The 26,153-nt window shown below is 36.6% G+C and overlaps 1 protein-coding gene across 1 annotated transcript; it reads right to left on the bottom strand.

The window, feature by feature from the left end:
• Positions 1-416: 416 nt before the first annotated feature.
• Positions 417-26,153, bottom strand: ING3 (inhibitor of growth family member 3). Its single transcript, XM_043463566.1, has 12 exons — positions 25,994-26,153; positions 25,677-25,748; positions 22,904-23,004; positions 20,829-20,894; positions 11,478-11,574; positions 9,479-9,550; positions 8,604-8,723; positions 8,193-8,350; positions 7,408-7,601; positions 5,434-5,626; positions 4,396-4,434; positions 417-2,870 (listed from the first exon to the last, which is right to left on the bottom strand). The coding sequence occupies exons 1-12, from the start codon at positions 26,019-26,021 to the stop codon at positions 2,754-2,756; spliced, it is 1,257 nt and encodes a 418-aa protein (XP_043319501.1). The 5' UTR covers positions 26,022-26,153; the 3' UTR covers positions 417-2,753.

The following is a 26,153-nucleotide window of genomic DNA, read 5'->3' as shown; positions in this document are numbered from 1 at the left end:
ACACACACACACCCCTCACACACAAAAATATCTTCATCTGTGTAATCTCTACATCTAAATGTTTAACGTTTGATTATAAAAATGAACATTTTTGAGGATATTCTTTTTTCTCCTAAAACCCTTCTGTTGAAAGATTTTTGTTTTAATGTGAAAGTTGAAGGCAAACACTGCAATGTCTACACATTCAAAGAGAATCTTACCCCTTATGGTATATTAGACATTTGTTTTTCTAAGTCTAAAATAATTCATTACGTCAAGAAGACTATTGCTGAGGTCTAAGGACAAAGGGCACTAACATTGTACAAAACAAAGATGGTTAAAAATCTAAAATATGTGGAATTTGCTTTGAAGGATAAAAGAGTAAAAATATGAACTGCCCTAAAAAGGAATGATTGTACGTTTATCAAACACTCAGCTTCGTTTAGGCATTTCATTAAGCCATTTATTGCTTCAAATGTGTCACCATGAACATTTTAATATACACTCCACAGCAGTAAGGCCTCCATTTTCACCACCTATAAACTGTGAACCCACATTCGGATTTTTCTTAGGCCACCAACTGTTACATGAGTTTTGTACAACAAAGATTCTGAATGTGTATAATACCAAAAATGCTCATATACCCCTTGATGTAAATGTCACAAAGAATTATTAATAGTTGGCCACATTTTTTTTTTCAATGAGGTAGTTCCATGTTTGGCCCATTATATAGATCTCAGATATTAACAGGTTCCACCCATTACTAAATAATTGCACAAAATTTTGGTTTACTTCTTTATACACGCTTCAAAATATTCAACGTTTGAGCTTAAAATTTGTCAAAATGTTTTTCTGAGTGATTTGGTCAAGTAGTGGAATTCACACACTGGAAGGGACGAGCTATAGCAGCTGGAAACAGGGATGTTCCTGACTCTGACAAGAACTTTCTCTTAAAATAAGGCTGCACGTAAGGCTTCTTCCTTGAACCAATTCCTATAAAACCGTGAGTTTAGAAAAGTCATTATGTATAAGATTAAACAATACCACTGAGCATCCCCAGGCAACATGCTAATAAGCTAGTTGAATACTACATTATATATTATTTCTTTAGGGTTTATAAAATCTCCATGAAAATACTGAGTATCATAAAATCATGAGTACCCACAAACGAACCTAACTTAGTTTTACGGGCTGTCCAGTTATAAAATCAGACTGCAGCAGTTCAGAACTGTGGAATCTCGAAGCTGGAAGAGACCTTGAAAATTCCCTATCTGATCCATACCCTTTTGGGTAGCATTGCATAGATTTTACAGTTTTCTACATAAGTTCTAAGAGGCTCATAAGTGGTTTTGATTAAAACATAAATCTGATGGGCCCAGTACATTTCAATATAAAAGAAATATGACATAATAAGTATTTCTAAAGTTTTAAGGATTTTTCTACCGACCAGACTCAATATTATACCTTAAATAAAACTTCCACTATGCAAAATTTCTAGTGTAAATAGCACCTATAGAATAAAACTTTCAGGATTGCTTACAGACATCCTGAAGCTGACCCTGGTTTAATAAGGGCCAGAGTGATTAAAGAAGTGAATTAACTGGCATACCAACACGTGGTAAAAGCAGAAAGAGAACTGAATTTTAAGCTCCAATCCAAGGGGTCTCTCTACTTCACTTTGGCCACAGTGCCTCAAGTCAAAACAACTGTAATCATTATTTTATTTAGTCTGCTGTAATTAGACTTCTTTCATGTCCCTTAGACTGAAGGAAAAGCCAGGGAGATGTTCTAGAAAAATACATTTGCATTTCAAATTTACATAAAAATGTCTTTTCCTTATTTTTGTATCACAATTCCAAGCATTATTAAAGACATAACAGATTACGCAGCATTCTGTGTCCTGGGCCTCTGTCCTTTTGAGATTATGAAAACTGGAAGTTAGTTGGAATTAAGAAATTTTCATTATTAAGTGTGTAAAGTATAAATACAAGTAATTTTTTAAAAACTTTATTTTAACACCTAATACAATTCCAATTTTAAGGATTACTTGCACAAAAAAATAAACACATTTGGTATAAAAATGTTATCACTTTGACACCCTTTCCCCTCAGCCCTCCCACCCCCACCCTCATGAACTGCACTCTGTCTGGATGCAGAAACATATAAGGACTAATGGCCCAGATTCATTTTTACCTACAGGAGTTTCTGTTTATGTACCCAGGTACTCTAGAGGACATCAGCCCACTTTATCACATGAACCATTTCCTTCAGCCCGCTGAATTTAGTTTCACAAAGAAACAAAGCTTATTATAAAGGCATTTAAAAAACCATTATCTTTTTAGAAGCACTTTTTTTTTTTGCAACCATTTATATACAGTGTTACATAACAGCTCTGGAGTACAGTACATGCAGCAGAACATACCTGTTGAATATAAAATACTTTTCTTAAAATCTTCATCGTTGGAATTCTTTGAAGTCTACATTATAGAATGCCCATTACTTGGAGAAAATGGTTGAGGAGTACAAATGTCTGCATACGTTGGCCACTGAAATAATCCAAGGCTAACTGGAATAATATTTGGAGCACACCAGGAGTGCATAAATAATTTACTTACATTATTAAAATACAACCCATAAAATTTAAGTTCAAGATCTTATAGGATTGTCTATGTAAATCCTTTAAGTGGTTGCCTGGAAATGCACTGCTTCTTCTTTTTTTAAAGTCCTATATAAAATGTTGAAGTTTTTTCCATCCACAAACGAAATGGCCTCCCTTATTTGTGCCGACTGCCTCTCCTCTTCATGGCAGCGGTGCACTGTGGACAGTACCATTTTCCTTTGGGGGCTTCTGTCAATCCAACACATCCATAATGGAACCATTCTATGGGGCACTAGAATGCAAAAATGCCAGTAGTTTTTAGTAAAAGATTAGGAAGTATGTTAAAACATGCCCAGCAGATTAAATATGCATAATTAGATTGATGGAAACAGAACTTAGACATCTAGGAGATGGTTTTATAGCTCATTTAGTCCAACTGGTAGGGTTCAGAGATGAGGAAATGGAGACATAAAAAGTTACACGTCTTCGTTAACTCTGAGCTTCATGTAATCTACTCCCATAATCTTAAAATAATGAACACAAATCATTAATTTTTGTTAAGCTGGAGAGTATGTGGATACCAACTCACAAGAACAAGAAGTAAAGATGGGTCTCTCACATAGCAGGTAAATGTATTTTAAAGATTTTGTTTAATACTCGGCCTTATTTATTTCCTCATAAAGTAGAAAAACCTACTTGGAATTAAAGGCGTAAGGATTTCCCTGGCTTTCCTTTTTTGGCATTTATCTATTTCTAGATGTGCAGAGGAAAAGAATTCCACTGTGCAATATATTAAGTGGTTCTATACTTTGACAGAAAATCTTAGCACTCCAAAGAGCACAAAATGAGAGGGATCAGAGAGAGTGTAATGCAGTATTCATAGAAATCTCATTCGTTTTTTCCACCAAGCACCCCAGAAGACAGTTTACAATGTCTTCTTGGGGCGGTTTCGCAGTCATCGTGAACAGCCCACAAGTGGGTCTACAGAGGGAGGTGGAAGGAGAGCCTTTTCTCTGTGAACCATGTCATGGGGAGCTGGAAGTCTGGGAGGTACACACTTCTGCGTGTCAGCCCTGATCAACCTTCAGATTGTTTTAAAATTTGTAAACTCTTATTGTCAACCTTAGGATCCTGACATTATTGATCTGCCCTTTAGAATTCAGGCTTCTGTCACTTCTCTGGAGGAAAAGATGGACAAAAGGGAGCTGAGCAGCGTGATAGTAAGAAGGGAGTGGAAATTACTAGACAAAAATATTCTCAGTATTCAAGAAAAACATATCTCTAACCCAAAATAAGCTTCAAGGAAAATAAATAGGAATTCCTTTCTTCCAAACCTTATTCTTTAATATCAGAAATGGCTCTTATTGGCTGACACCTGCAGAGAACAGCAGAAAATATACCCTAATGGGCAGACAATCAGCCACATCAGAGCCCTCACCTTTGCATCATTTCTCCTGAAAGAAAGTATTGTTCTAAAGTTCCAATTCTTCATTGTGATAAGAGAACCAAACCCTAGCAGACACAAAATTCTTTGGCAAAAGGGGAAAAGGGTGTTTCTAATTTTCATACAACCTGATGCCTTTTGAGAAATGTAATCTGCACATAAAACCATAAAATTATCTTTAAAAAAGTTAAAATAGGGAACACATTAAGGGACACTATCTTATTTGGGGGAGGAATATTCCAGCCTTAATATAATTAGCATAACTGCAAACCTGTTTCCTTAGACTGAGAGACACACTAAACAAAAAATATACATTCCAGTAATAACGTGAGACCTGTTTTTTCGCTCCTAAGTAGAAAAATTTAATACTTACATCTTGGTTATCACAGCCCACCATCTCACCATAGGATACCTAGTTAAAAGAAAATTAAATATTTTTATTATGACTATATAACAAGCACCTAAATTCAAATAATTGTTTATGATACTATAAAGAAAATAGAGGGAAATACACAATATACAACTGAATTAAGAAACGAGGCATGTAGCTTTATATAGTTTATCGGGTTTTTTTTCTGAAAGATTTTTGGGTTGTACAGAATAAAACAGAAATTACATGCTTTTTGAAAGTCACTTGTTCTATAAACTACCTTGACAAAGGAGTCAATTTTTTGAGTGGTTCCTTTAATAAAGATTTTAAGTTTCTTTCTTGGTTATTGACATAAAGTTTGGGCTTTTTTTTTTCACTTTTTCTTGGGTTATGTTAGGTCATATATAGTTTTGCAGTCAGTAGTCCATTTTATTGAAACTTTTAAATTATGTTTTATTACATGTCATTTCTCGTTTTTCTTTTTGCTGTTCATCACTAGCTGGAGAGTATGTGGATACCAACTCACAAGGACAAGAAGTAAGATGGGTCTCTCACATAGCAGCTAAATGTATTTTAGATTTTGTTTAATACTCAGCCTTATTTATGTCCTCATAAGGTAGAACAACCTACCTGTAATTAAAGACATAAGGACTTCCCTGGCTTTCCTTTTTTGGTATTTATCTATTTCTAGATGTGCAGAGGAAAAGAATTCCACTGTGCAATATATTAAGTGGTTCTATACTCTGACAGAAAATCTTAGCACTCCGAAGAGCACAAAATGAGAGGGATCAGAGAGTGCGACACAGTATTCATAGAAATCTCATTCATCATTTCCACCAAGCATCCCAGAAGACAGTTTACAATGGTCTTCTTGGGACGGTTTTGCAGTCATCATGAACATGTCTTTTTATCAGAAGCAGGAGGAGGATATAATAAAAAACCAAAGGTATTTTACTGGAGTAAAAAGAACACTAAAAAAATGAAACAGGTCTTTTCCTATTTTATTCAGATTATGCTTTTATAGACATGTCAGACTTTTACCTGATTACAAATGCAGTATCGTGGTTCATTTGGGTCATAAGTCCAATCAACCTGACTGTTGGAATCAGATTCTGGTACTACTGTTGTTTGTTGGGAAATTTCCTGTACAACAGTTGAGGATGAAGAACATGATGATAAGGAGGAAGAGGAGGAAGAAGATGATGACTGTTGGCTTGAAGACTTGTTGTTGTTTCTGAAAAAGCAGTATCAGTTTTATTTTTCAGCATCCAGAAGAACTTAATTGAGAATAACTTCTAATTAATGGCATGAAATGAAATAACAGTAAACATAGAAAATACTCTTTAACCCTCAAGCCATCTGATAAATGGATTTAAAAGCACAACCGTTTAGAGCAAAAAGAGTAACATTTTCCATAATAGCTTATTTTTGTTTCAGATTTTCTTGTCTTCTGGAAAACAAAGATATCCAAAGGAAATTCTTTTAAAACACTTCAAAGTTTTTAGAATAAACTTTTAATCTGTCACTTCTTACCACTGATTTAAACAGTAGGCAATAATTTTAAGAATTAGTTGTGGCTTCCATACAGACATTCTTTGTATTTTTTAGCAAACTGAATACTCTTGATCAGAATCAAAAATACAAATACACCTAAGCATTTAATGAAAATGATAACCATCAACTGATATGGGAATATTCACCTGTGTAGAACATGAAGCAGAGTGTGTTAAAATTCACAAGAAATTCACCATTATACATATGCTATTAAGTTTTTAAAATATGAAACTTTATCATCAGCAGTTATGATAAATTTGGGTCACTGAATGAATTTTTAACATATTTAGCACTTTTGTGGTAATTCTACATTGATCACTCTTTTAGAGATTCATCCACAGAAAGCACAGGAACACAGAAAATAGATCATTTACTGACAGAAAATGTATTTAAAAATAAATTGATACAATTATGATATAATTCTTTTGGACTAGCAATTGAACTTTCATTATATATGAAGACCTAACACATGCAGGTACTTTGGAAAGATGGTGCCAAATGCTATTAAGTTTTCATATGTGTGCTAAGTCATTTCAGTCGTGTCTGATTCTTTATGACCCTATGGACTGTAGCCCGCCAGGCTCCTCTGTCCGTGGGCTTCTCCAGGCAAGAATACTGGAGTGGATAGCCATGCCCTCCTCCAGGGGATCTTCTGGAACCAGGGATTGAACCCACGCGTCTCTTATGTCTCTTGCACTGGCAGGCAGGTTCTTTACCACTAGCGCCACCTGCGAAGCCCCTTTCACATGTATAAGTTCATACAATCATGCTAAGAATCATATCTACAAAATCTAGCAATATTTTCATAATTTCAATTTAGGAGACATAATACCAAGGACAAAGACAAATTGTTTTTAATTAAAATGAAGACCAGAAAACACATGATGGAATAAGGGGTTACAAGTTAGAAAAGGTTTCATTAAATGGTTTATCTTAATGAACAAAAGAAAGTAATGAGAGGTCATCTATTAATAACCCCAATTTAAGACTTTAGAAAAATTAAGGTTTCTTAGAACTTTTTAAGGACTTTACCTCTTTCAATGTAAGTCAGTGTGAAGGAAATGTCATGTTGTCTTCCCACCTCCCCAGAGTTCATCCTGACCCATTATATATATATGCGTGCGTGTGTGTGTGTGTGTGTGTGTGTCTGCGTGTGTGTGTGTGTGTGTGTGTGTGTGCTGAGTCGTGCCTGACTCTTTGTGACCCCATAGCTATAGTCTGTCAGGCTCCTCTGTCCACGGGATTTCCCAGGCAAGAATACTGGAGTGGGTTGCATTTACAACTCCAGTGGATCTTTCTCCCGACCCAGGGATTGAACCCAGGTCTCCTGTTTGGCAGGCAGATTCTTTACCACTGAGCCATTTGGGAAGCTGCCTCTGTTTACTACACGGAAGTCCAGCTGGATGCTAGGTAGTCTGCACACTCAGTAAAGGTATGAACTACTCTAACAATAAAACTTACTTGCTCTTTCTCCCACTCCTTGAGTCAGCTGTTGATGAGCTGGCGTTCTGTGTTAATGTAGTCATGAGCGCTGACGATGAAGGATAGCCAGCGGCTTCCCGGGGCATGGAAAACTCTTTTCCCAGCTGAAAGTCATTATTCTTAAATGCTTCATAACTGGCCTTTAAACTTGATGTTCTTCGTCCCTCTTTCATCTTAAAAAAGGCAGTCACTGATATTATTAATACATATAAATATGCATATTTTCTTTTGTCTTACTATTTACAGCATTATTTTGGCTTATCTAATATTATTTTGTTTTAAACCATTATGTTCATCATTGTAATTTAAGGTATTTTACATAAAGATTTAGGATCAGTTTTTACCCAGTTATGAGGTTAACTTACAGGATGGGTAACTCAATTTGGAATATAGATAGCCAGCACAGATGTGAACAAACTCAAGGCAACCTAAGTTCTGAGGCTACAGAGAAAGCCCTGGAACTGGAAGAAAGAATAAAGTATTGTCCCAGCAGGAGCTGTGACTTAAGTCAGGAAAATGTGTGTCCTAAGCAATTACTCTGAGAAGCGACCTATACAAGATTGTATGAATCTATTTTTTAGTTTTCACTATCAAATTTCTGCATATTTATTTCTTTAAACATCAGCTATCATAAAACTAGGATTAAAAATGAAACTATACAATGCAAGAAAACTCTTTTTGTTCACATCAAGTTATTTCTACTAGAGTCTGCCAAGGATTCAGACAAAACTTAACATTCTGTTTCCAAACCTTTTCTTTTTTACCTGAGCTGTAGCTTGAACTGCTTGAGCTGCTGCCATGGTAATTGCCCCTGCACCAGTTCCTGAAGATAAGGAGCCAATATTATAGGATGCCAGAGGTTGGGAGGAATTCACATTGTAAGCGTTGTTGGAAGCGGCCGTGGAATTATTATTTCGACAACCTGTGTAGAGTTAAAGAAGGAATGAAAATGGTTAGACAGAACAAAATGTTAGTAATCTTAAAGCATATTATTTCTCAACACAGATATAATCATTAAATTTAAAATTTCACGTCACATTTTTTTCTTCTTTCTTCTTACGGTAGACTCTACCCAGGTAAAGAATCTGTATAATTAACCTTAAATGCTGTCATTCCCCTTTATTTTAATAAAAACCAAAAAAAGAAAACAATCACATTTAAGATAATAAACTTACCTAGAGTATTTTCCTTAGAGGCATCTGATGTTAAGGTAGATAAAAGAGCTTCAGATTTAAACTTCTTTTCAGGTAAATGATCTGTTGTCGTATGGTGAGAGGTTGGGTTATATTTCCTTTCTGAATATAAATAAAGAATTCATGTGTTTTTAAATTTTAGAGAACTATGGGCAAGGCATAATACATTCATCTGGTTATAAACCAAAACAACACTATGTTTTCTGAGAAGACAAAAGAAACAGAACTCTTTGTGCCACATGTCTTATTAACAGCTGACTGCTCAGACATTTCAAAAACTTCAGTAGCAAAGCAGTGAAGTAAGCCATGATGCATAGTGGTTTCATATATAACATGAGAGAACTTTTCTTCAAAACATTACCTACAATTTAAAATATTTTTCAATCAACCTTTCTTTCGTATCAAATTGATTTGTCAAAAAAAGGCATCAATACAGTCAATCTAGTCAGCTAGCATCTGACTAAACCACTCATTTACTCACTAACTCAACCATTTGAGACTTTATTGTAAGCCAACAGTAGGCTAAGCACTTGAGAAAGGATGAAAAAGAACACTCCGCAGAGAGAGTCAGGTTATTTGTATCTAGAGAGCATACACTGCTGTTAGTACCACACATTCTTCCTTTGAGAAAGCCAGGGAAAACAGACTACCTGTTCCCAAATTAAATATGCTCTTCCCAAATGAAGAAGATAAATCTGCCAGTAGTTGCAATGAAAAACTGTATCTCACAAGATAAAAGAAAGGGGAGGATATCTGTTTCTCAATTGGTTGTGCAGAGCTAATGAAAGAGAATATATAGATGATACAATGAATTTGTAATTGTTTTTAAGATTTTAGCTCTCCTAAATCAAACTTACTCTCCACTGGAGTATGTGAGTGAGCATGGTGATTGTTCACTGGCTGTGAAGGAGTGTCTAATTCCAGAGATCCTAAAAAAAAAAAAAACACACAAAAAATGAGAGAGAAGCACAGAGATACACTGCCATGAGATGTCACCACAGAACTTTACACATCAATCAACTACAGGACTGTGGACCCTTAACCAGCAGAGGACCAGCAAGCTCTGATGCCTATGCCTGTACCATTTTAGTCAAACACATTAGAGGGTCATCACTGCCAATTTTACCCTGCGCCAATCTCATCCTCTTTCTAAACAATAAGTAATCCATTTTTTAACATTCACCTTTAAGTACAAAATGGGTCACGGCATGCTAATGTCTGGTTAAGGAATTCACCACATTTGGTATCACATAAGCGGACGAATGGATGTTATTATTTCATCACTGATGAGACCTGAAAAACAACCTAGCATTAACTGAGTTGAAGACCTTTTAATGGGAGATCCTAAAGTATCAGGCGATGGGACATTACTATAGGAAAGAAAATTCTTTGATAGTTAAAATGATATAGAATGTAAAGACTTCTAAAAGAAGTTAGGGATTTTGCTTGTGAAAAGTGATACATAGAATCTCAACCTCCAAGCTTTAAAATACTTTTAAAGAAATGTCCTCAGTTTATCTTGGTCCCTTCAGATGAAATTATGGCAGGGCACAGGGTGGAGCAGTTTTCATAACTTGATCTGAAGACTTTCATATGTTTGTGTCCTTACAGAGGACACAACCTCCTTCATTAACCTCCCTGAGGTACTGAATAGGCATGGATTTACTGCTACTCACAGCTATTATCAGCATTTCAAGAAAATAAAACATTTTGTCTCAAGATACTTATCACCCTCAGATAGGATTCCCCTGGAATGAAAGTATCACAAATAAATTAGATAATCATCTAAAGTGATGGACCTATTTTTGAATATAAAAATGCAACTATTGTACCAAGATGGATTCATGTGTGGTTGCTGCCCTAGCTGACCTGTAAAGAGTATATGAATAGACATATATGTAACCTAACACTCTAAAGAAACCTTTCATCCATGTGTAGAGACAGGTATATGTTCTTGCTACTGAAATGCACCAAGAAAAGAGATGCCTGAACCTTTAGTTAAATTATACTAGAAATCGGCCATAATACTGACTTGATTCAACTAACATTTAGTGAGTGCCTACTCAGGGCTTACCATGGCACCATCTGCTTTTATGGACACTGTCTATTTAGGTTGGAAGAGCTAAATTTGTTCAAGAAACAGAGCTCATGTCTCCATTTTGGGGAAATCTCCTGAGTTAAACCCTAGGAATGATAAGAGTAAATAACAGCAGGAGATCAAGTCCAAACAGTCCAACTGCTGGGGACCAAGTGATCCCACCCAGGTGCCTCTCTCCACCACGGAGCAGGATCTGAGAAGTCTCTGCAGAACCAGCATCTCCTCGGTGATGTGCACATGCATTGCAGAGAAACATGAAAACGGCTTCTTACTGGAAGAGAAGTTTAGGAAAGCCTTCTTCAAGAAAAAGAGGAGGTGCTGAAGAACTCATTAAAATCTTTCTTAGTAACACAATTGAGGCAAAGCTTTAAGGCAGTTCTTAAGAACAAAAAATAACCACTTTCCTCAACATTTAAGTGCCTAAACAACCCATGTAATGCCAGATGACTGACTTGTTTCTAAGATGGTTGCATTTCTTTAAATCTTTGCTCCTACCATTCATCTTACTGGCATATGTACATTATCAAAAAAAGAAAATGATTTAATATGTTATCATCATACAGAGTGAGTGGATGATATATAATTTCTCCAAGTATCCACAACCCAAACAGTCCAACTGCTGGGTACCAAGTGATCCCACCCAGGTGCCACCATCCACCTAGAAGCAGGATCTGAGAAGTCTCTGTGGAACCAGTGTCTCCTTGGTGATGTGCACATGTATTGTCCAATGGTGATCGAAAATTGTAAATTTTACTTACGCCTCTCTAATATCTCTGTAATCCCAGCATTATCAGCTTCCAGTTCCATTTTAAATTTAGCCAGTTCCTGATCCAGCTTTCTCAAGTGTCGATCTACCTGTTTCAAAGAAGATCAAAGATAACTACCATATTTGGGGACAATATTAAAGTGTCAGTTTAATGATGAAGCCTAAATCTTTATTTCTTTTAGTGCATCTGCTTTGAATCCTTGAGCAACTCAATTAACCTACACTACAGGTGTTTATTCTATAAAATGAGGTTGCTAGGCTAAATACCTCCCAAGTCTCCTTGAATAAATTTTAAGAAACCAGAATGGCAATTTGTCAGAAAATGTTTGGAGGAAGTAGGCTATGAAACATAAGCAAAGATGAGGGGTGGGTGGCACAGGAAACTTTTCATATATGCCCTGGGATTACTTTCAGCCTAATCTCCTCCTCCTTTTAATAAGACCATCCACACTGCCAGACCATAGTAACTGTTACTTATGTAAGGAATGAAAGATCCTCAGTCTACAAACAAAGAACCTCCTATACTTTACACATACATTTCTCTAAGGCAGGAAAGCAGACCATTATACTTGTAAACATTTATGTAAAGGGTTGGAACAAAAGGAGTTTTTAGCCAGAAAGCTCCATTCCACAAAAATCTTGGGTCTAAATGGTTTTATTGAAATACCGTCGTACTCGGTTAAGGTGGCAAAATTGTATATTCTCATTCACCTAGAAATCTTTGGACTGATTTCCAAAGATTTTATAATACGTCAAACTAGCAACAAGTCTTCATGTATTTTTTTAAGCTTAATATTAAATATCTTGATACTTTTTCAAATTTACTGCTTTGAAGTCAAACCAAAAAAAAAAAAAAAAAACCAAAGTCTTGAAAAATATTCATGTCATATTATTAGCAATACCTTTTTTCCAAATTCTAATGTCCCTCTTAATCACTGTCATAATTAAGAGTAACTTTCTTACAAATATCAAAATGTCTCCAATACATCAGAGGGCAAAAAAAATAGGTAAAACTTTCAATGAAATAACATGTATCTAAGTGTGGGGGTAGGGAAGAAGAATACCAAGAGACAATCTGCGGGTGTTTGGTGCATTAAAAGGACTATGTTTTCCAGTCCTTCCTCAAATCTTTTGAGGTAGGCTAGTAATGTCTCCATTTCATAAGTGAAGAAACTAGGCTCAGAAAGGTTAAGCAACACCTGCAAATTCAATAGCTAATGCATTACAGAAACAAGACTTAACTCTGATCTGTTTGTAATAAATTGTGCTTCACTGTTTATACCTAACATTGCCTTCTGAATTTCCACATGCAGGAGCCAATTTCTTAACTGAAAGTAATACAATTCAAATAGAAAAAACATAAAAATATTGTCTTATTATTTATATTTTGTATATTAACAGCAATCATTGGGATGCTGGTTTGTGACTTTTCAATAATTCAAAGCTAAATTTTCCTTCCATCTTCACACACATGTTATTTTTCAGAGCTTGGTAACAGCTGTTAATTACAATATTTAAAATCCTATAGGGTCATATATTATAGACACATGCTCCTATTCAAAGAACCTGCAGGTAACTGAGCATCCTTTAATGGAACCACCCTTTCAATAGTAAAGTGTTGAACACAGACCTCTTCTTCAAGAATATCTCTTACATTGTCAAAATTTAATCTCAAGGGAAATCAGAAAAAATACTCATGCTTAAATTCCAAGTCTACTTAATGCGATGAAAACACTCCACCACTTTTCTCACCTACGACTATACTACTAATAAATACTGAGTTCCTTTGTGTGCATGGCGCTGGGTAAATGGACAATACCTGAAGAAGGAGAGACTCCCTGCCTTCACAGGAATTAACACTTAACTGACAAATCAAGATTTACGTAAGATTTTTAACATAGTGATATAAACAAATAAATAAAGTCTCCTAGATGTAACAAAAAGAAAACAAAGGGTCAGAAGTCACACATAAAGAAAAAACATAATGTTGGGATCTTGTAAGCATAAAGGAGCTATGAATAAATTGGTGAAGAATGGACTGTCTTCAAATAGGTGGAAGGAAGGCGTAATAATTAAAGAACTAAAGAATGTATAGAGACACAAAGACAAAAAGCATTTTTGTCACAGGTGTAGACAGTATAGAGAGGTGAGGCCCACATAGGTGTAGACAATACAGAAGACAAGTGTTAGCATTTCAGTTGGAAGGGTGGGGTTGGGGTGAAATGAAGAAAGGACACATACCTCCCTAACCCATTCCATCTCTGCTTTTAAGAGCCACTTAATTATATTAAAGACAGTACTAGTAAGGTTTATTATACCTGAAAATATGGAAATAACGATGGAATTCCCAATATTAGATAGCTCAGAAAAAGCAATGGGACCCAAAGAATTAATAACGCAAAAAACCAAATTCATAATTAAAAGAAAGACAGAAAAGCCTCAACCACACCATGATGGGGAGTTTTGTAAGATAGCTTCCAATCATGACCTACCTCCTGGTGGATTAAAAAAGACTATGAACTGACTACTATTATAAGCAATTATCAGACGATGAGAATTCTTTTTATTTGATTCACCACTGCTGTACTAAATCAAATTTGAAGCTGGAAAGGAAGCAGATCACAAGATTTAACTTTAGCTATAAAGCACCAGAATATTTAAAACAGTATTGAACAGTCATAGCAAGAGTTGAACTGAACGTGACTGAAAGCTATTACTACCTATTGGGTTGGTCAAAAAGTTCATTTCAGGTTTTCCTGTATCACCGTTTGGAAATATCCAAACAAACATTGTGGCCAAACCCACACATGACTCTGAACAGGTAAAGCACCAATCCGAGCTGATCACCATAACAGGTGTGAGGCAAATCAGAATCTAAGTTATTCCATCTTAGCCATAAGATGGCTAAGATTGATTTACAGTCGTAAACAGGGTACCTGAGCCAATTGAGAAACTTTCCATTAACCATAGGTTTCTAACACGAGGCTGACCACAAAGCCTAATTATTGATTTGTTCCCCAGTAAATGTCAATAAACGATAGCCACAGACGTTTCCTTATTCTACAACCCTAAATCATATCTTACAACCCCAAAGCATAGCCTCTTTAAATGCACTATCCTTCTGACCTTTTCAGAGACAAAGGAAATTCTGTCAAGATTATTTTTCAACATATTTAAGTTCACAAAAACATTTAAGTCACACTTGGCCTCTGCATGAAACAAACAAATCCTCAGCCTTTAATTATTTTTGCATAGAGCTGTAATCTTTTAGCCTTTCTCTCTTGTCTCTCCCAGTTTTCCAATATTCAAATTTCAAAATGTGTCACCTGATGGACTCAAACTGAACTAAATATAGCTTCTTAAAAGTCTTTCCATGATTTTACGGCTTCCAACACTGACAGATTCTGAAAGTTAGATGCTGAGCTGCCCCTTCCCAATGAGCACTCAGTCTACAATGTTCTAAGTTGAAAACCATGGCAATAAGAGAGAAATTTCTATTCATGAAGAGATCGAGTAATAGTGAATAAGGAGGGTAAACTGCGGAAGAAAGGAAATGATGGCAAATTATTTCTCTGATGATCAATCAGGAAAATGATTCTGCACATTCTGAATTATATTTAAACTGGATAAAAATTTGATCCATCTTTAGGGTGAATCAAATACTTAAGGCCTTAGCACATAAACTACATCTAATCATTCTCCTAAAAGACAATAAGGATAGGAGACAAATCAAAAGGTCAAGCTCACATAATATATTTCCTTAATTAGAGTATCAGATGAGGAATTCTCAAATTTATAGCTAAAATGTGGGCCTGAAATATAATCATCTGAGGAATAAACCAGGATATAAAAAAGGAGCAAGTTCAAGGGTATTTAGCAATGTAAGAGGCTGCTAAAACCATTCAGGCATTCACAAAAAGCTCAAGCTTTATCATAGTATATATAAATCACCTTTATTAGGTACTGTAATCTAACACGGCCTTATGACAGTGACATCTGGCTGAGGAACACAAAAAAGTGTTTAATGACTATGAGTATCAGGATTCTAGAAGGAAATTGTTTTAATAAGATAGTTTTTTGTTTTTTTTTTTTGGTCTGTTAGTCAAATTTCACTAAGCCTACTTAAAGTCTTCATTTGTTTCAATAAACGTCTAATTTCAAAATTTCTTCATTTGTGGATATTTATGTGGTCTCTTTTGTTTTTCCTTAATAAATGAGGTAGTATAGTGCTGGTCACAGGAATAAAAAAATTTACTACCGGTTTTAAAAGTAAATAGACTATTTTAATGGAAAAGAATACAATTAAATACTGTGCTATAGAAAACATTGAGAGGCAATATCAAACACAACTAACTATACTCAAATGCTGTATCTTAAAATCTGTAAAAATAATACCTGCTTACTTTACACTGTCATAATAATAATATGCTTAGGCAAAGCCATACATACAATCTTCTCTAAAGTGTATTCCATGCCTCAGTTTAAAATCCCTCACTGGCCTCCCGCTGCCCTGAAACTAAGAACACTGCTCCACTGGCTTTAAGCCCTGCGAGTGCTGGGTTCTGCGTGTCCCTCTCACACCATTCTTCTTCTTTTTCATGACACACCACCCACACTGGCCTCGGTCCTGGTTTAATCTGTCAGAGCCTTTTCCACCTAAGACACTGCACTTGGTCCATCACCTGCTTGAAATGTTCTTCCTTAAGCTTGTCACATAGCTGGTTCTTCCAAGTACTACCTCAGAGGTCACCTCCTTAGGACTATGCTTATCCTGATGAGCAGACTCTTCATAGCCTCCCCTGGTTATTCACTCTTTCCCCTTCTTTCCACAATGTTTATTCCTTTATAGCACTTCGCAAAGTCTCCAATAATTTTTATGTAATAGTTTGCCCTATTCACTGCCCAACTATATCATTACTGCCCATTCTGCACCAGTGACCACTCATATCTGGACATCTATGAATATTTGCTGAATGAGTGAAAGTTATACTCTCCCACTATGTAGAACTTACAGACAGAAGTACCACTGTTTATTTGGTAAAGGATCTATAAATAAAAATCATTGTATTTTGACACTTATACTATATCCTGTCCACTCACCTCTGCAGCACAGAGTACTCTAACATTCCATATGCTAAATGCGATAGGAATTTAATGAAAGTGCATAATTGATTTTTAACATTTTAATAATTATTTATTCATGAGAAATGATGTTAGTGACAGAAGTAAAACAAGAAGCTAAGAGCTAACTCTTAATACGATGACTTCCAGGGCCTAGCAATTCTCAGATAAGATGAAGAGACTCAGAGGAGACGTTTGGACTTGAAGAATAATTATGGTATAATTGCTAAAACCAAGTGTTCACGTGGAAAAGTAATGGAAAAATGTTTCTCAGCTTGGGTGGTGAGCCGGGGGTGGGGAGGAGAGGAAAACTGGCATTTGACAGAACAATGCTTTACGGTGTGGCGTTTGGTCTCATCAACCTCTGCAGCTGGGGATGAAGATGAGGGGAAATTACCTCTACAAGAGAACCAAGAGAACAGGGTAACAAGCAATAAAGGTCAAGGACAGACCCCTTCCCAACACCAACCACCCTGAGCAATACCCAAGGAGACTGAGAAAGGCCACGAAGGTGGGAGGATGATGAATTAACATAAAATCTCAAGAAGGATGGCTTATATAACAAGGATACCATGGTCACCTGGACTAGCACTCGAGTATTTAATGAGACGCAAGGAGAAAGAAGGGGGGAAGTAAATGAAAGGAGAGGAGAGAGAAAGGAAGGGACAGACGCAGGAGAGAGTAAAGACAAAAGGCAGTCTTAGAAATAAATCATGAGGGAATGGGGGAAAAACAGGTTTAACTTGGCAGACCTGAAAGGGATGCAGTGGCTTCAGGAAAGTAGAAAACTCTGTTAGAGAAATGAGATGAAGCGAGTTTATTAAAGAGTGAGGGTCTACTATCTGCCAAGCCATGAGGTGGGTGGGTGTGGGGTGTGTGTGTGAGTGTGTGTGTGTGTAGATAGATACAGGTAAGATATAGAGACAGTTCAGTTCAGTTCAGTCGCTCAGTCGTGTCCGACTCTTTGCAACCCCATGAATCGCAGCATGCCAGGCCTCCCTGTCCATCACCAACTCCCGGAGTTGACTCAAACTCATGCCCATCGAGTCGGTGATGCCATCCAGCCATCTCATCCTCTGTCGTCCCCTTCTCCTCCTGCCCCCAGTCCCTCCCAGCATCAGGGTCTTTTCCACTGAGTCAACTCTTCCCATGAGGTGGCCAAAGTACTGGAGTTTCAGCTTCAGCATCAGTCCTTCCAATGAACACCCAGGACTGATCTCCTTCAGGATGGACTGGCTGGATCTCCTTGCAGTCCAAGGGACTCTCAAGAGTCTTCTCCAACACCACAGTTCAAAAGCATCAATTCTTCAGTGCTCAGCTTTCTTTACAGTCCAACTCTCACATCCATACCTGACCACTGTAAAAACCATAGCCTTGACCAGACGGACCTTTGTTGGCAAAGTAATGTCTCTGCTTTTTAATATGTTATCTAGGTTGGTCATAACTTTCCTTCCAAGGAGTAAGCGTCTTTTAATTTCATGGCTGCAGTCACCATCCACAGTGATTTTGGAGCCCCAAAAAATAAAGTTTGACACTGTTTCCACTGTCTCCTCATCTATTTCCCATGAGGTGATGGGACCAGATGCCATCATCTTAGTTTTCTGAATGTTAAGCTATAAGCCAACTTTTTCACTCTCCTCTTTCACTTTCATTAAGAGGCTTTTTAGTTCCTCTTCACTCTCAGCCATAAGGGTGGTGTCATCTGCATATCTGAGGTTATTGATATTTCTTCCGGCAATCTTGATTCCAGCTTGTGCTTCTTCCAGCCCAGCGTTTCTCATGATGTACTCTGCATATAAGTTAAATAAGCTGGGTGACAATATACAGCCTTGACGTACTCCTTTTCCTATTTAGAACCAGTCTGTTGTTCAATGCCCAGTTCTAACTGTTGCTTCCTGACCTGCATACAGGTTTCTCAAGAGGCAGGTCAGGTGGTCTGGTATTCCCATCTCTTTCAGAATTTTCCACAGTTTATTGTGATCCACACAGTCGAAGGCTTTGGCATAGTCAGTAAAGCAGAAATAGATGTTTTTCTGGAACTCTCTTGCTTTTTCGATGATCCAGCAGATATTGGCAATTTGATCTCTGGTTCCTCTGCCTTTTCTAAAACCAGCTTGAACATTTAGATATATGTATATATGTATACAGATGTACCTGTATCTGTCTCTGTATTTCTATCTCTCTCTGTTGAAAGAGAGAAAGAAAGTCAGAGAGCGATTGATCCAATCATCCTGGAAGGCACAAATCAATACTGTGATTTTACAGATAAGGAAACTGAAGTTCCAGGATTATGTCACTTTTCCAAATTCTTGCTGTCAGTGAAGTAGCTGAATTCACATCTGCATGAGTCCATTACAGGTCCTTGGTTTTTAACACATTCATTACATTGCATTCACTTTGTTACATCACTTTTTATTACTTCAATCTCTAGCCTAAATAATCCATCTCCCTCATAAAACTCCTAACTTTTATTTTCATTCTATGTTTTTCCATGACCTCTGAGTGAAATGCTTTCCCCTCAATACTATGCTGAATCCAGGCACCTGAGGCTCTATATAAATTCTGTTCAAAACTCATCTCATACCCTCTAAGAAGCCAACAGTAACTCCGCTTGATTTAGTTCAATCTTTACCAGATCCCCTTAATATCCGAATGTATTCATCTTTATTTGTTAACATGTTTCTATAACAGGCTCTCCATTTTACTGTGGGCATGTCTTCCCAACTAGGTAACAGGCACCTTGAGGACAGGAGCATTTATAACATTTACTCTCCATTCCTCGACTGTACCTACATAAAACTCCATTACACAAAGTACAGGGTCGGTGAACAATGAGGTTTGTAAACAAGAAATGGATACACACACATTTAAAAAGCATATGTTTGTTATATATACTTTTTCTAAATGCATGAAATACTTTTAATAAGGGTGTAAAAGTAGTAAAATAAAATAGAAACGAAAGATTAGAACCAAAGAGCTATATGATTTATAAGGCAGGTAGTTTCTAAATAAAGATTGACAACTAGTTACTATATGTGAGGAAGAATGATACTAAACAAATTAGCCTTGTATTCAAATATAAATGTCTTTCTCTATGTTTATAGACTTAATTCAAGACCAAAACAATTAAGAACTTTATTTGGGTTTCATTCCACCATAAATCAAGCCACCAGCCGACTCTACCTGTCTTTAGGCAGCATCTTTCATGAAACTGTTTTTAGAGTAACTATATGAACAAAAGAGCCTACGTCTTTACAGCCATTAAAATATTTTCACTATATAAAAGCAATTAACCATTTTCTGTGGTTTTACACAACATATGCTTTCCAGTATAGCACTCACAATGCATAGCATATGGGGTATGTACCTTTTATCTGTGTCTTGCTCACCAATGACACCTATATTAACATGTACCCGTTCAATAAAAAAACTGTACCCAGACAAGACTACAAAAATAAGATATGAATCAATATGCTAAAGCAAATCAAAAGGGAGCATTTGTCTCCAGCTTTAACTTGCTTTGAGGCAGAACCAAAAAAGAGCATTTCCTAAAACATAAACTTTGGGAGATGCTGTATGTTTAAAAAAAAAAAAAAAAAGACTATAATTATAGCAACCTGAGAAATAGTGCATATATCTATCTTATTAGTGATTTCAATCATTAAGAAGTGCTGCCGCTACTGTTAAAAAAAGAAAAAAAAATTTTAAAGTTTATTTAATCTTGTATTTCCCAGTTTTGCCACCTGTGCCAGTTTTTGAGTACTACCTACTGGTTATCACTTAATAGACAGTTGATCTATCTATCAACAGATTCAAATAAGTCCCTTCTTCATTTTAATCAGACTACCAAGAACTGTCAGCACAATCCCCTTAGGTGTGTTCTGCCACAGAAACAATCTCATTTATCACGCAAGTAAACACACTACCTTAAGATAAAAATCAGTAAATAAAGTTAAACACCTATTTTAATACAAAAAAAGCCTAACATCAGCTACAATCTTACAGTGACATAGATATGGCTAAATGTAAGGTTCTTCATTTACTGACTGTGGACTTTCTCTCGTCCACAAAGAAACCAAAAAGTGGACAGTAAACTCTGAAGTTAAATGGGATCACAAGAGCAATAATTCAGTTGAGTCTGTCCTTCCTATTACATTTAAGTCAACACCATTTAAAACATAATCCATAATTCAAATAGTTATGACTATTAATTTTTACTTACCAAGTCATATATCTGGTTTGCCAACTGAACCTTCTCATCTGCATCTTCCAAAGCTTTATAGTAATCCTGAATAAAAACATTCACGTTTTAGGAACAAATTAATGATTTAAAAATCTGTGTATCCAGGACCTATAACTGCATTTTCATTATCATGGCTTGTTATCACTGTCAGTCATTACAGGGCTTCCCTGGTGGCTCAGATGTTAAAGAATCAACCTGCAATGAGGGAGACCCAGGTTCAGTCCTTGCATTGGGATGATCCCCTGGAAAAGAGAATAGTTACCTACTCCATTATCCTTGCTTGGAGAATCCCATGGACAGAGGAACCTGGTCGACAGTCCATGGGGTTCTAAAGAGTCAGACATGACTGAGTGACTAAGCATTCAGGAACACACATTATACAAGAGCCATAAAAATCCAGTTAGGGACAGGGTGGGGATGGGATAGGATTAGAAATTTTAGACAACAATCAAGGATTAAAGGAAGATGTTTAGAATTCCTAGACAAGAGATAGCCAAAAAACACCATCCAAGTCTAGCTATACTAGTAAAAATTATGTGAACCAATGATTAATTCTTTTTCTTTAAAAATAAATGTTATTTAGGATTCATCTAATTTGTAAAGAATATTTACACTCCTCCATTTTTAAACTTTATTATAAGCAACTACTGAAAGTTGTTTATGACCTGCATATCCATTGTCTTCAGTTGTTCTGTAACTCTCATTTTAAGCTAGGTATCAATTCTCCCCAATATAAAGCAAACTACTTTTTCTTAAGTTCTATGAATTTCCATGAAGTGTCAAGAGTTTTTAGGGTATATCCAAGCTGTGCTACACCAAAAACCTAGTAGGAAAAAGGGATGATGAATGACTTTAGGATGTATATGTGTGATGTCTATACTCACACACACTTGGGCCTCCAGGTATCCTGCAAGTCAGGGTTAATTCTATAAAAGATTCTCAAGTTTTTGTTCCTAACAGAAATAATATTCCCTCCATCTGGTAAATAAATAACACAAGTAGTTTCCAAATTTCTTTCTCAGTTGATTCTTGAAAAATTCTATGAAGGTTAGGGGTAAGGGAGCCATTATTACTGAGATATTAAAGGACATGTCCCACGTCACAAAGTCAAACTGCAGAGTCATGACCAAACCCAGGGCTTGTAAACAGTTCTTCCAATAAGTCCCCAAATTAACTAGATCATATCTTTAAAGCAAACCTTGAGAGGAGAGCTGCTACCCATTCTAATCTGGAAGGGAGCTGTAGGTACTACAAAACTTGTCAGGATTCTGTTCTCCTATGATTCCACCAACCTAGGTACTTAGCAATATATGAAATACGCTTCAAGGTTGCTAATTTTCATCCCAGTCTATTGCCCAAATTGGAAGACACTATATTGAGTTGGTCAAAAAGGTCATTTGAGTTTTTCCATAACATTTTATGGAAAACTGAATGAGCTTTTTGGCTGACCCAACAGATCTTAAGACAAGGGAACTTTAATTACCTGTAACTAGAACAAAACAAATTAAAACAAAAAAAATTTACTTTTTCAATGGTTTTGTAACTCTCTAATTAGTCACTAATTATTGAAATACTTTTCTAAATTACCAAAATGCTTCAATGTTTAAAAGTTCCTACACCTGAAGCTCTAAAATGTAATGAATCATTTTTAATTTTGTAAGTCATGTTAAAATTCTAAAGAGCTATTGATAACTTTCCCTTATTTTGATATCCCCCAAACTATTTAATATTAAAATATCTTCCTCAGCTGCGCTGTGCTGAGTTGCTTAGCCATATCCAATTTTTAACTGCTGAAAGTCGTGTTCAGTCTTTTGTGACCCTGTAGACTGTAGCCTGCCAGGCTCCTCTGTCCACGAAGTTTTTCAGGCTAGAATACTGGAGCAGGTTGCCATTTCCTATTGCAGGGGATCTCCCTGACCCAGGATGAAGTCCGAGTCTCTTAAGTCTCCTGCACGGGCAGGTGGATTCTTTACCACCGTGCCTCCTGGGAATCCCCTATCCTCCTCGGAGAGTTTCAGTATTTACAGATAAATCATCCAGAGTGTTGGACACACCTTTTTGATGGATGCCATTTGTTCTTCTCGCCACTCTGGCTTATTTTTCTTTGCATTCATGAAGAATTCACTGACTCTTTGTTCTAGCTGATCCATTGCATCTAGGACATAATAAAAACATTTCATACTTAGATGACCAAACTCATATACTGAATATACATGCTTTGATGTGAAGAAAGATATGATATGAAAATATCTGACTACATACACTCTTTCACTTGGTCTGTAACTTAAATATGTCACATTCTAATAAAATAAATAAATAAACATATCTTAATTATCTTTGTAAAGAAAAGTTATAACTTTCCCTGCTGACAATTTATTTTGTAAAATATCTGATCACATACATTTTTTTACTTGGTCTGTAATTTAAATATGTCATGTTGTAATAATATAAATATGCTTTATGTAATAATAAATACATGTTATACACTAATATAAATGTACTATAAATATATACTCTAATAATATAAGTATACTTTATAAATATATTTATAAATGTAATATAATTTACTAATTACCTTAGTAAAAGTTATAATTTTCCCCTAATGAAAATTTATTTTTGTAACTCCAAAACTGTTCCCGATAGTCAAAGTAGTCAGCAAATGTAGGCAGATTCCATCCCATAGTTGTTGACTAGTACAGGCTTGGAGTTCACAAACTAATGGTATTAAGTCAGGCAGATGTGCCCAAACACAATTTCTTATTGAAAGTACTACTAGATAATCCTCACTTTTCTTTCAATAAGAAAATGTGATAAAAAGGTTTTAACCTTTTGCTATATACCATTAAGCACCACATATAAATATTATTTATCTGAGTTAAGTTTTTTCTGAAATGTGTGCTAAGAACAGTCATTTCTATGCTAAAAGAGGAAAAATAAAAGGGATTTTGTTGCTGTGTAAATTGAGGAAAACTTTTTACTATATTGTTTGGGAGATCTGCAGTGCATAATAGTGCACCTCTTACCTTACAAAGAGGTATCTTTTGTTAACTCATAATACCTATTAAATTTAGACAATTCTAATTATTGTAAAAAATGCAAGTTTAAAAAAAAACTCTGATTTATACAACCAAGTCGAAATTGTTAGAGAACTTAACATTTGTGATATAAAGTACAAAATAACAACTACCCTTTATTGAATGCTCACTTAGTATCAGGTAATAAACATTTTAATTTATGTGTATTTCTTTTAATCCTCAAGACAATAAAAATCCCTCAGAAGTGGTAATGTGGTCAAGGCCAATGAATTAAGCCAGTAAAGCCCTAAAATGAACTCAGATCTACCTGATGACTATGCTCATCCTGTAGAAAATCCTACTTTAGCAAATATTTAGTATTTCAATTACATTAAAAGGAATTTTGTGAGCAAGGTGAAGAAATACAGAATTCAGACTTCTACACCAAAATGTGAACAGGTGACTTCCATGATGTATCACCTTGCATTATGCACCACATAAAACCAACAGGAGGCTGAGAAAAGAACAGTCATGATCAATGGGTATGGAAGTGTGTGCAGCAGTGGTAGAGAAGTGCGGGGACAGGTTCTTATCGACCTCAAGAATCCCACTCTGGAATATTCTGTGCTCTGATTGCTTTCCCTGATACTCCTTTCCTGCCTATCACACCCCCAAAACCCAGATCTTCCCCTAACCATACTTTTCTAAGAAAATCTGTCAGCACAAGAAATTTACCTCAATCCTAATTCTATGTATGGTCTAAACACAGCCAGAACACATGGGATCAAGAAATGTCTTCTGCAGGAACAGCCCTCAAACAGTTAAGGAGTATGTACACTTCTCCAAACCGAAAGGAGTGACACACAGCCAACAAAGTACACTGGATTATACATTTTAATTACGTATCACATAATTCACTTCACATTCCTAATTTTTAATATAGTATCTCTACAAGACAGCTGGATCAGCTGTATTATACTCATTTCACAAAGGGACAAGGTGTGTGAGGTTCTTTCACAGCATGATGGACTACAAGGGTACTGAGCACTGTTTTTGTGTTTCAAAATTCTGCCTTGTATTTACCATGTTACCTCTAAAGTTATTTATTCTTACTCTCTCTAAATCAAAAACATGATCATATAAATACTGCTCTGTGAAACAGCAAGGTTATTTTAGGGGAAAAGTATGCAGACTACCAAGCTATAACCGAAAGAAAAATAAAAAATTTTGCTACAGCAGACAAGAAGCTTTACTGTAAAATTTTATTTCCTTTCCCATTTTGACTGACAAACTATCATACTGTTCGACTGTTGAGAATGCATCCTTTATCGTGTAACTTTTCAAATGAGACATTCCAAGTTCACCACGGTCTCTAAAGAACTACATATAACCTGTGCTTCTATGTGTTGTCCGCTCTTGAATTTTGCCTAGCATGAACTTTAACAAAAATATAAATGCTGAAATCTATGTTCTACACATAAAGTCTCAAGTCAAAATCTTCGCAACATTTATGCCGATGTGCACTAAATCGTATCTACATTCTCAAAGAAAGTACAGAAACTTTTATTGCACAGTCCCAAATTCGAGAAAGGAGCATATATGCTCTAATGCCACCTTCTCTTGTAAAAGTCAGGAGAAAAGTAGTGTGGTAGACAGAAGAGGCAAGATTTGGCATTGCCAGTTCTTTTTGACAACTCCTTCTGTACTAGCGAATGAGCCGGAGGAGAGCCAAACAGCAGAGCCGCTGACGTCGATGGCACGTAAGTCTGTCACTGAACGCGCGCAGCGAACAAGGGCAAACGCGCCGACTTACTCTGCACCTGCAGGTCCATCTCGCGCATCTCGGTGAAGCGGTCCCTCAGGTCCATTGGAAGCTGCTCAATCACTGTCAAAGGGAGAGTCCGTCAGAGGGGCGGGGCCAACGGCGAAAATACGCGCTTACGTCACTGCGTGAGTGCGTGCGTCGAGGGGGGTCGAAAGAGCCCGCAGCCCACAACGAGGCTGCCAGTTACCGTGAGAAAGAAACATCCCCCGCCTCCCCCTCCCTCCCGCCATCCCGCCAGCCGGTCTACTCCCGCCCTCACCCGCCCGCAGGCAGCCCGGACGGGCCAGCCAGTGCCGCCCACTCACTTTCCAGATAGTCCTCTAGGTACAACATCGCGGCCCTTAGAGCTGGGGGAGCGAGGGGGTCCAGGGGCTTATTTGTGTCACTCGCTGTCGCCGGAGTTTTGTCCCTTCCAATATGGCGCCTCCGCTAGCAGCACCCGCTCGGCTCCGGCGGAAAAAAAAA

The sequence above is a fragment of the Cervus canadensis genome, chromosome 3 (assembly GCF_019320065.1).
Source record: "Cervus canadensis isolate Bull #8, Minnesota chromosome 3, ASM1932006v1, whole genome shotgun sequence".
NCBI lineage: Eukaryota > Metazoa > Chordata > Mammalia > Artiodactyla > Cervidae > Cervus > Cervus canadensis.
The sequence above is the reverse complement of the archived record's forward strand: the minus strand, read 5'-3'. Positions and strand labels throughout refer to the sequence as shown.